Source organism: Cucurbita maxima, unplaced genomic scaffold (assembly GCF_002738345.1).
Source record: "Cucurbita maxima cultivar Rimu unplaced genomic scaffold, Cmax_1.0 Cma_Scf00061, whole genome shotgun sequence".
In the NCBI taxonomy this organism is placed as follows: domain Eukaryota; kingdom Viridiplantae; phylum Streptophyta; class Magnoliopsida; order Cucurbitales; family Cucurbitaceae; genus Cucurbita; species Cucurbita maxima.
In genome coordinates, this window is record NW_019272077.1 from 366,462 (window position 1) to 378,862 (window position 12,401).

At 34.2% G+C, this 12,401-nt stretch overlaps 1 protein-coding gene and 1 long non-coding RNA gene across 3 annotated transcripts; both read right to left on the bottom strand.

Moving 5' to 3' along the window:
- Nucleotides 1-846: 846 nt before the first annotated feature.
- Nucleotides 847-1,038, bottom strand: LOC111471955. The gene is made up of 2 exons (XR_002715307.1): nucleotides 953-1,038; nucleotides 847-893 (listed from the first exon to the last, which is right to left on the bottom strand). It is a non-coding gene; the product is annotated as an uncharacterized LOC111471955 (long non-coding RNA).
- Nucleotides 1,039-6,543: 5,505 nt separating this feature from the next.
- Nucleotides 6,544-9,186, bottom strand: LOC111471946 (RNA-binding protein 7-like). 2 transcript variants are annotated; one of them, XM_023117629.1, is made up of 5 exons: nucleotides 9,041-9,186; nucleotides 8,132-8,343; nucleotides 7,293-7,366; nucleotides 7,192-7,223; nucleotides 6,556-7,072 (listed from the first exon to the last, which is right to left on the bottom strand). In XM_023117629.1, the coding sequence occupies exons 1-5, from the start codon at nucleotides 9,075-9,077 to the stop codon at nucleotides 6,891-6,893; spliced, it is 537 nt and encodes a 178-aa protein (XP_022973397.1). In that variant the 5' UTR covers nucleotides 9,078-9,186; the 3' UTR covers nucleotides 6,556-6,890. The 2 variants fall into 2 exon arrangements, with proteins under 2 accessions (XP_022973396.1, XP_022973397.1); XM_023117628.1 differs by having other exon boundaries at nucleotides 6,544-7,072; nucleotides 7,192-7,366.
- Nucleotides 9,187-12,401: the final 3,215 nt, after the last annotated feature.

Below are 12,401 nucleotides of genomic sequence, written 5' to 3' on the forward strand. Positions count from 1 at the left end.
TCAAAACAATGAAATGAGATGACATTGCATTTGAAGGACATTAGCCTAGAGTAAAGGCAAGGTCGAGTCATAATTGTGTTCAATCGGCAAAAGAAAACCTCACCTAAGTTCCGATAAAGCCGAATGAGAAAGCTATAATGGGGCTTGAGTTTCTCTTAGACTTATCATAATCATGTTAAGATCATGACGTCACAAAGTTCGAAAAGTACAATCGTGACACTATGCATAAAAGGACACTCGTTAAATATTGGATATCAACAAACTTATTACAATATGTACACCAAAAACCAAATTGAGAATAAAACACAATTATTTGAATTAAGCCAAAGGACAACAAAGCACAAACAATGGAATGGGACACCACCTAATAGTGTGAAACCAACCTTAAATGTATTTACAATTCAACCCTCCTCACAAAATTAATTATAATTAAATAACGAGCTAAAAACACTTTTAACTCCCAAACAAGTTTTTAACTATTGCAAGAAACGAAGTCTCAGACTAGTACAGATTCTTCAGGACAACACTCTACGAACTCTCTAACTTCCTCCAACTCCACCTTGACCAACCATTTGGAGACCGATTACTTACGAACTTCAAACCTTTCTTCTCTCGAACAAAGTCTACTTTATTGCCTCTAAGTATAAAAAAAAAAAAAAAAAAAAAAAAAAAAAAAAAAAAAAAAAAAAAAAAAAAAAAAAAAAAAAAAATTATTATGGACACTTTATAGCGTTTTTCATACATCCTGAGCCTTTATACTTTGCAACAAAAATATCTTTAAACTTTCAAAAAATTTAATAATACTCTAAACTTTTTTAAAAAAAATTTCAAAAATATCTAATTTTCAAGAGTGCATACATCACAAGCATCTTCCATGGGAAGCAAACCAACACCTAGAAGCCTATACATATACTAAAAAGGATCCATCTTTGAAGTTATGTTCCATTAGAACAAAGGTGTAGAGGGAGAGAAATGAGACTACGAGGGCAGCCGGATGGACGAGGATAAACCGTTTCGATAGATCGTGGTACTCGTGAACAAGATCGAAAAACTCTAGTAAGATCTCTCTCGACCTTGAAATCAAGGGCTATACATAACAGTCGAGTAAAGAAAGAAAGAAAGTATTCTTAAGTTTACGTAATTGACATCGATTATGTTCCATTTGTTTCTTAATGGTTTCCGGTTGCTTCTTTTAGAGTATGAACCCATTTAAGTACGAGAGATCAGAAAATGACTTAGAACATTTGCTCCCAACTGAGGTGAGATACTTGAAATGGGATAGATTTCCCTGGGAGTTTCTGCCCTCGAGTTCCCAACATAATAACCTTATTGGCCTCCACATCTGCCATAGAAATTTGAAACAATTTTGGCTCGAAAACAAGGTAATCATCTTATTTAGTTAGCTATTACTAGAGATGTTTATGGGACGGGTCGGTGGTGACGAGGAATACTTCTCCGTCCCATTTCCACCTCCTGTTTTAATCTTCATCCCCATGAAATTGTTGAACACAACTGATTGTGGGAAACACCCGCACTCTTTATTAACACAAATCGGAACGAGATTACAAGACACTTCGTAGAATACTATTATACTTTACTCAGAGACTATTTGAGTTTCTTGATACGAAAATTCATGTAGAGTGGAAGGGTATTTACGATATAGTCTACACAATTCTATTTCTAAAATATTTAAATCTTTTATCTAAAATATCTAAATTGTTTTTCTAAAATATATAAATATCTTCGGACCTTGAATTAATACCCAATGAACTCATAAGGATGATGATATTTGAACACAAATATCTCTCTCCCATTCCTGTTAAATTAGGTTTCTTATCGGTCTCATTTTATTAGTTAAATGATATCTCGAACGATTATTATGTGATCCATTTGTGACAGCATCTGAAGAACTTGAAGTATATCAATCTAAACCACTCTAAGAACTTGACAAACACTCCAAATTTCGAAGAAATTCCAAATCTCGAGAGATTAGAGCTCGAAGGCTGAACCAGTTTGATCATCATTCATCCATCCATTTTCTCTGCAAAAAACCTTATTTTTCTGAATCTGAAAGATTGCATCAATCTCACCAATCTTCCCACCAAAATTAACATCAAATCCCTTCAAGTACTGATTCTTTCAGGCTGTTCAAAGCTCAAGAACATCCCACAATTTTCCGGCAACACACACACACATTACTCCAACTCTGTTTCGACCACACCTCCATAACAGAGCATGAACAGAGCACATGTGATATCATGACACGCCTGTTCCTTTGTCTTTGCAGAGCTTCGATGGCCGATGATTCTCCAATTGGGGTCCCGTTATTGGCCACTCTGTTCGCTATGACCAAACTGAAACTCAGCTACTGCAACCTCAAAGCCACTCCAGAAGGGATTGAGCGTTTGGTTTCATTAACAGAGCTGAATTTGAGTGGCAACAAATTCAGTCAGCTTCCGACAACAATCTCTCAGCTGCAAAACCTGAAAATATTGAATTTGAATCGATGCAAGAAGCTTTTGTGCATCCCCGAACTGCCACCGAGAATTTTAAGGATCTTGTCGAAGGATTGCGGCTAGCTTGTATCCATTCCTTCGCTTGTATTAAAAACAGAGCAATTGTATTTCATGACAGAGTTGAATCTTATGAACTGCTATCAATTGGGTGGCAATAAAAAGCTTCAGAGATTGATCGTTTCTTGGATGCAGAGCATGTTGTTTCGAAATGGTGCATTCAATGTCATGATTCCTGGGAGTGAGATTCCTGATTGGTTCACCACAAAAATGGGGTCTTCGATTACAGTCGAATGGGATCCCCGACCGCGCCGAATTCTAATTTGATTCGCTTTGCTCTATGTGTCGTGTGTGGCGGCGGCGGCGGCGGGGGTGATGTTTCCGGCTCCATTATTGCTTCTGTCGCCGGAAGGAACCCGGATGAGGGGAATTTGAAGAAGGGAGATGTTCTTGTTAATGGGTTGACGATTTCTGGGATGAGGAAAATGGATCATATTTGGTTGTTTGTTTTGGCTCGAACCCAGTCGCTGAGGAGGAAGATGAAAGGATTTAGAGAGATTGAATTTGGGTTCTTGTTACAAGTTAATTATGGTGGATCTGTTTCGAGGAACATTGAATTGAAAAGGTGTGGAGTTGGGTTCATAAATATGGAGGAAGAGGAGGAAGCCATGAAGCGCTATGCCGCTTGTATTATCTTGAAGAATCCATAATTTTGTATGGTTTTTTTTTTTTTTTTTTCTCTTGATTAAACTCATAAATTTTGGATAAAAAGTATATATTTCAAGGATTTATTTGTTACAAATTAAGTTGTATGATAAAGTATCTAACCGGATATAATGTAATACATATCATTTTTGACATTTATTGACTACGATCCTCTTATATGTTAAGTATATATTGTTGAAAATTATACTAATGACTTTATATATTAATAATGGATAAGGATAAATCTTAGCAATCTCCCACTTACACCCCATTAATGAGACATGTGTCTTTGGGTATACTCTATACCCAATATACTCTCGGCCCATTTTCCTTAGAGAAGATCCCGAGGCGTGTGTTATAATGTTTGACATTTTAGATGATCTTCAAATACTTTGTCCTAAAAAGCTTTTATATAGATCAAAACGATGGACATTAAAGCAATCTTGATCCCTACCATATGATTTATCTCCTTTAGTATAATTCCCTGTACATTAAGCCTTTGCACCACTATTATCATATTATAATAACAAATAGAGATAGACTAAATTATACTTCAAACACAAGCCACACAAGTTTTTTTTAAATTATTTCTTTTAAAAATAAAAGTTTTGCAAGTTTAAATAGTATTTTTACACAAACTTGAATGCATATTTAAATTTTAAATTCTCTGTGTCCCATCATGATTAGAAATCTCGAAAAGCTGATCAGAAAAACAGAATTTTAAATTCTTTGTGTCCCATCATGATTACATCATACATATCATACATATAGTAGCAGTCTCTAATTATTAAAAAGAAAAAAAAAAACAGAATTTTAATAGAATTGTTGCATATAATTTCAATAAAAAATTTACATTTAGATAAGAAAGTTCTAAAACGTATTTTTTAAAATAAATAAATAAATAAATAAATGTTTAATAGGCTAATTGAATGGGTTACCTCAAATCGGACCCAAACTTGATGTAATGAGACAAGTCCAAGAGGTAGGCCATGTGATTGCGATTGAAAGTAGACCCTCAATCCGAGCCCAAAGTGTCTTGCGCCCGCTAGACTTGCACTTGGACAAACCTTAAACCTACACGTTTAAGATCATGTCAAGTCAAAGCTAACCCAAAAGTCAACTTCCTTCAAAAACCAAAGAAACTTGTCCCCCTAATAAATGCATCTCTGACAATTGAAGCTTCAAATCTCGTTCCTTATATTTATTGTATTAAGAAAACCCAAACTTTGAATCTACCCCAAATTTTAACATTTTATCCCAACAAATGAAAATAAGTGACCAACTACTCATTGTCTCAAGAGTTAACCTTGATTCAAATGCTACTTGCCCATATAAATTGAAATACATGATTTCCATTAAAAAAGAAAACGTATGATTAATAAATCATAAATTACCCACATGCTTTGCTTTACATTCCATTGTACTCTTCACAAATAGTTTGTATCTCAGCTTTCTAAGCTTCTGCTCATGCCCGTGACCAATCCAAACAAGCTTATTGAACCCATACCTATGACCAATACGAGCTCGAGATTTTCTTCGTAATCATCCAACGAGCACAACCCTCCTGTTGCTGCCTTTGAATGGATGGTTAACAAAGAAAAACAATTCTAAATACAATTATAGAGAAGATGCCAGAAATGTAATCCTTTCGGACAGAAAACCACGGCTTACCCACTATCTTGCCTAATGAACTATGCTAATACTAATTTCAATTACAGGGAACCTCTTCCTTCAATTCAAATTCTATGTGATTGCACAAAATCAAATACAAGACAAAACGCCTTATTCCACCACAAAAGCAATCAAATTGACTATTTGCTTCAATCTCGCCATCCATCTTCGATATTCTCTGTTCTATGACCATCCATTTCCAAGCTCCATATTTCCATCAGTTTACCACCATTCTCCAACTTTCTTGACAATGGCATCACATATACATATATATTCGAAACTAAAAATATATGCCCCTAGAAGCAAACTTAAGCACTAGGATTCAAACCTATACCACCAAAGGTTTAGAAGGCCTTTAGGATGTACTATCCATTGGGACGTGGATGCTTTTCATTACACTTTCACTTCTTGTTTGAAAAGGCAAATGCAAATCCTTTGACAGCACTAAATCGATGTACTTTTCTCTACTAGTGCTTCATACAAGAGGATTTCACTCAAAAACACTACTTGCTAACTAAAGCTATATGACTGCATCAAACTTATCCAAAATCTTACAACGCAGCCAAAGAAAGATCATTTATCATACCCATACAAACAAACGTATTACACATCAAATAAAGATTTCACAACCAACAAAACGGGAAGAAATGAGGAAATGCACAAATTCATATTATAAAGAATGGAAAATTAATGGGCAACTCCACACAACAACTTTGGGCCCAAATAAGAGGAGCCATTTAGATTCTTGAATATTGATAGAAACCACTATTGATCCTCGGATAGAGCTGCCACTAACCTGATCACCAAATGTTTTATCTACTATCGAATAACGAATGGCTCTCAAGCTTAGTACAAACCTATGTTTCTCAAAAAACTAATTCTTCAAACATTAAATCTTTTCAAAAAGCTATTACGTCAAGAAATTTTCAAGCATGCCATACATATTTTTCAGATTACGCAGCACTTTAGAATATAAGAATCAGAAGTCTAAAAAGATAAGAGGACAAGACAAACAAAAGGTTACCAGACATCGAATTTTCTTCTGCTTTCAAAATTATGCTTGTTACAAACAATGAGCATGCTTTAATCAACTATCGGAAATGTTTCCAGAAAGTTAAAGCTACTCTAAATAGTTTTCAGATTTCATTTTTTAATTTTTTTCAGAATTCAAGCATGTTCTAAACTGAAACGCTAAACAATGAAATTATTGATAAACAAACGTAAATCTGAAAAATATATATTCAAACAAGGATGCTATGAACTAGGTCTACAAAATGCAACAAAAGCAGTCATATCAATTCTCATTTTGGAGCTTGGCTTTTCCTTCTTCCCAGAAGAAAGTGAACTTTTCTAGGTTCTCTTGTGCATTATAGTGAGGGGGGCAGGTCAAAGCTAGATCATGCCACCTTACAATTTAACCTACCAAGTATTAGAGTACTGGCATACCCAAAGGCAGAAATGACAATAAACACAAACAAAAATGCCAAGGATAACAAGTAGTTTAGCTTCCACTTCACTGAAAAGTAAACCAGTCAGGTCGACAATTTTACCCATTGTCTTTAAATAAAATTAACCAATTCTAAAAGGGCGACATGATAAAGCCACCACCAATAAGTATAAACATTAGTAACATTCACACATTGGATCAAGTAAAACACTTCAAAGAAAAATAAATATTTAATATACACAAAACAAAAGGCTATTCCTTGCAGTCACCATGAAAAATATCATTTATACTCCCATTACATTAAACTGGAGTTGAAGAAAATCTGACTATTTAATCAAATAGATTACAATACTTTAATTAGAGCATCAACTATAACAACACAGCTAAATCATACAAATACATACACCTACAAAATGACAATATATTGAACCAGTATGCCCATAGCAAATACCATGTCATTTCTACTAAACCTTCTGCATCCAACTAAGAGATCCAACTTATCCTAAGACTTAGGACACCATTAAGATTAACCAAAATGGTATGCGCTAGCTGCCTTAGTTCAAAAGTTCATAAGGAGGATAGTATACTGGATAACTCGTATCATGGCGGCGTGATTTAGGATGGTTAAAGCTATCCAAATTTGTCCCAGAATATCTCTGACTGTATTGGTTATTGTGGTGATCCGAATTTGATCCATACCCATTAGATTGGTTAACTAACCCAGGGTAAGGAGGCGCTGAATAAAAGAAATACAGATTCGTTGAACCAATGTAGGAAAGGCACATGAAAGCATACACAACTTCTTAGCAAACTAACAAAACAAAGACAAAAATAAAGGAATATCAGGAAAATCACCTTCTAGATGGTTCTCTGGGTATGCAGAAAACCTGCACGAGTTTGACAAGCGATTGGAATATGAAGATATTTCATTAGAATAACCTGGAACAATCTGCGACCTTGATTTATGAGATATATTTGATGATGAAGTGATTGCACTACTACTAGGTGAAGGCTTGTCTTGCCCAGATACCTGTTTGCACGTCAAAAATTATGCATCATTCCCATAACTTTAAAACTCACCACACAATCAAAACTGATGCAAGAAGATTGCACAGTCGTCTGATTGCAAAATTGGAAATACGAGACAGCACAGTATATAATTGTGTATAAAAAAATATCATCTATTAAAATATAAAAGAAAAGGAAACTTTATATCACTATGTTCCCCTCCATTGTTGTTTATATTGCTACTATTCTGTAAAAAATAAGACTTAAAAGATACAACTTCATAGAAAACTAATAGATATCATTTTAATATATGAAATTATATGTTCAGACTTGTTTTTGGTTTTTCAAGAACGTTTTAGTTCGTCACTAAAACTTGTGGTGATATAAACTAAACTAGATTAAGTATAGCACTGTGAGATAAACTATGACGTTTGATCCATGAATTATCTTGGTTCTTCCCATTGATTAATTATGATGACACAAGGTTGTTTCTAAATGCGAACTATGATTTGTAAATAACTAGAACAAATAGGTATAATTGGGATGTGGTTCTAAAACTTTAGAAAAGTTAGGCAATATGCCACATAAGGCATATGAAGGAATACAATTTTTAGATTATTTTAAATTGTTACAAAGATAACTTCACCAATTAATATATACTTAGTACATGAAACTTTAATATAAAAACAAAACATGTATAAGTTAGGAAACAAATTTGATCAAGAAAAACCAAGATAAAAGAAAACATGAAGAATTTGCGTTGAGAAAGAAAAAATTAATAACATACTGCAAACTTTAGGGTACGATTATGTAGAGTCACGAGACCAGAGAAAAGCTTAACAGCATAGTTGGTAATCTCCTCATTTTCATATTCTGCAAAAGCATAACCCCTGGGCCTGCCGGATTCCTTGTCCCGAGGAATGTGCAAGTCCACTACCCGCCCAGCTTGAATTAGAATGTCATACAGAACCCTATCACTTACCCTTTCATCCAAATTTCCTAAAGAAAGCGGAGAGTAACAAAATCAGACTCAGAAGAAGATGTAGGTAGCATCTAAACCGTAAGAGGATGGCTGCATCCTTAAAATTTAATGTATGATACTGTATCAGAAGATAAGAGGGGTGAAGAAAATTTCCCCGGAAGAATATATGCGCAGAGTATCCAGTTATTAGAGAAATAAGAGGAAAATCTACATAGAAGCAGATCAAAGATGGTGGGCAAAGTGAAATCGAGGTTGAAGCAGTTAAGCATAAATGAAATTTAAGTAAGAGATCTAAGTGAAACAAACACAAAATAAGGCCAACTTCCAATCTTCTTCACCCCACAAGCAGCAAATCAAGTATGCTATAAACAGGAATCAAACGCATTTAAAAGAGAGCAAAAAAGTTGGGGAGGAAGAAATCCGGCACACGATCCAATCCTTTCTGTTCAACCACCAAAGAAAATCAAAGCAGAGCTTTGTAAGAGAATCGATAAATATATCATTATGTCCTATGCATCCATTGGTAGCACATAATAGAAGGAAATAAACACAATTCTTAGGAAAATCCAGCACCGAAAGGCCTAATTTACATACGGAACTTCACGGAAGGAAGGAAGTAAAAACATAGCTTAAAACGCAAACAACAGAATCCTGATGAAAGGAAAACGAAGAAGTTAAAACGAAAGATGAAGGAGAGAGATAACAACGAAAAACCTATGTAAATAGTGCAACCATTTGATCTTCCTGACATGATTGTTCTGCGATGCAAAACCCTAACCCTAAGTTGCAGAATGCAAGCAAAAATAAATTGAGTTAAAGGATAAACAAGAAAGAGAAACGACAGCTAAGTCAGTGTGCCGATTGACCTGTATTTCTTATGGCTCCCATTTGCCACGTCGATTTCGATTTTCTTATTCCACTCTTTATTTGAACCGTACACGTGGAATGATGGAAATTTAATCATTTTATTAGTTTTTATTTCACTTAGATATTTTATAGATCTCGATTATATATGTTATCCTAATCACTTATTAAACAATTTTAATGGTCTAAAAATTAATTATACAGTCGAATAATTAATTCATCTCATTTGTTAGACAATGACACTATGGTATATGATATAAAATTAAATAAGTGTATCAATTTACATGAATTTAATAAAATTCTATTAGCCAGAAGTATATATCTTCCCCTAAAAGATTAGATATTCAAAGTTTTCGTAACTATCCAAGGGTTGGGTTTGACCCGTTCTTCGAACCGGCGAAAACTCTGATGAGTCACCCTTTATTTGTTAAATATGTGAAAGCACACCATGCATCAAAGCTCTCTCTCAATTTTGAAGGATATCGACTAGCTATCATCGATTTTTGTGAATTTTTATCGACTCTCCTTCGTTTGTTTCATGTCATCGTCACACACTGAGCCATTGAATGTCATCGGAAGGTCGAACAACTCATTAAGGAACGAATCATTACTGGGTAAGTTAGATATTTGTTGATCTCCCTAGAGTTCAACTCGAGAATTTTTTTTTTCTATAATTTTAGGCCAATTTAAGGAATTTCTTATGCTTTTATATAGCTTGGTTTCCTTCTATTTTAGTGGGTTCAATAGTTTTTATTGTCGTAGGTTCAAGGTTATTTTAGCTTTTCTAACATGATAGATTAGTTATGCCTGCACCGACGCGACCTGCGAGCTAACTTGAAACCACGCCTCGACCTGAGAAGCAACAACATCGTGTTGTTTCCCTTGAGCAACACGTGTCGACCTATAGCAAACAGAAGCCCTAGGCTTCATGTAGTCCCTTGGCTTAAAAACTTTAGCAAACTAAACCCCAGTCCCTACGTTTTTTTATTCCTTCATAACTGATTTTGACCCCGATTAAGGTAATTGAGATCATTTTAACGTCGTATTTCACAAATGTCAATTGGAATTATTATTATTTGTGAAATACTAATGAAAGGTGATGAAGTATCTAAAAGAAAATTAACTCTGACAACGTTTGGAACAACTTTCAAGGAACGAGAGCTAACATCATAAATTTAGGGAGAACGTTGGCTAAAGTCAACCAAGTAAGTGGTCTGAGTATAGGATATGCTAGAAACTTGTATGAATTATGATGTATGATATATGAGCTATGACGTAGAATATCGTATGATGACGTATATTAATTATGACGCATGATGATGTATGTTGATACTTGATGATTATAATATATTTGATAACATTATGATGATGATTATGATGCATGACGTTGTTACCTTAATATGATGATGTTTTCCATATTAAGCATGTTGTATGTGATGAATATCATATTGCATCATGTTGAGAAATCGGCCTAGGACACAACCCTACATAGCCTGAATAATGATATTAACATAAATATCTAATGAGCATGTATTACTAAAAGTAAGATAGAGATGAGACTAGGGTTGTATCAGAAAGATGTTTTAAGATGAGAAATAGAGGAACCTCATGCATGTTGTGTGTACATAAACATCGGAATACTTTCCCTTTTATGATGATGAGTGCGAACACACATGTTATGATGATGATAATGACAACGGTGATCATGTTGAGCATGACACTCAGGGGTTTGCTGACCTTCAGACGTCACTACAGACAACTTGCTCGATGATGATGGGTCAAGGGAGGGTGCGACCCGCCTCGAGATTCACACTCGCACGTGCGGGTCGTGTGTATGAAAGTATTACACATCCAAAGTTACTTCGGACTATAAGCCACCATTAGGATGAGTTAAGAATAGGTTCCTAGAGCATGCTTGCATTTTTGCATGACCCCTATAGTAGGGTCACTTACTAGGTATTTTTTAAAATAGTCAGACCGTGTGTCACATCATTTTTCAGGTAAAGGTAAAGCGTCCATACACGGATGTGGTGGCATCGCAAGCAGAGACCATAACACGTAAGACAATAGCAGTGTTTTTCAAAGATGAAGTTGTTTTAATTTCTTCGAAATTCATGTTATCAATGACGTCTTTTTAAGAGCTGTATTACTGCACATGAGCTTAGCATGAAACGTTTGTAGCGACTTTAAGTAAGTAGAAATTTAAGGTTATTACATGCAGTTTACCTATATGTATGCACGACAACTATCAACTACTAATCTCATGTGTACGATCCTCGAGTTTGCCATTTTTTGACGTAAATATATGCATATTTTCCAGAGTATTTTCAATATTTAGCCTTTCTAAAAAAATTTAAGGTAAGAGCAAGGCGTGTATAGGTTCTGACCGAAGATATTGTTAGGGAGACTATCATCGTGCTTTTTAACATATATTTGATAATGAACTCGAGTTATATAAGGAAGAAAATAAAAAGGGTGAATGATTAAATATTATAATATTCTTTTTTTTTTAAAGTAATTAATTATGGATTTTCTATAGTGAAATACTTGAAATTTTAAAATTAAAATAATAATAATAATAAAAAGTAAAGCAAAAAAAAACAAAGGTCCTCGAATAAATTCAAGAGTGGTCTCAAATCAAACCTTCCACTTTTCTAAAGAAACAAATCTGACATTTAAGTAATAAAATTAGACATTTTTTTAATGAAAAATAATGTCGGTTGATAATTCATGTCGGGTGGAGAAAATTTTCTATTTATTTTTATAGATATTATAGTCGAGATTTCAATAATTTGTATGAATGAGATTCACGAGATTTTTCCTTTTCCACATTTTTTTTAATAATTGATTTTTAAGTGGACAATTTCTTTTCTTTTTTTTTTAATATAATATTGGTGAAAAAGAACGTAAAACATCTCAATATGTAACATATAGATATAGATATATTTATATATAAAAGTGGAGTCGGGCAAAGTTGAGAATGGAAATGGGAATAAAGACAGGGAATGTAATTGATATGGAATCAAACTATGAGAAGGCTCTGATACCAAATGATATGGAAATCACTACAAGAGAAGTAAGATTCGGATTACCTTGTTGATCGAATATCTCAAGACTCGAATAACTCCACAAACAAGATCGATCATGTCTAGCTTGAATGATTCTTGTTAACTAAATATCTCAAGGCAAGAACACTTGTTTGAGATTCGAA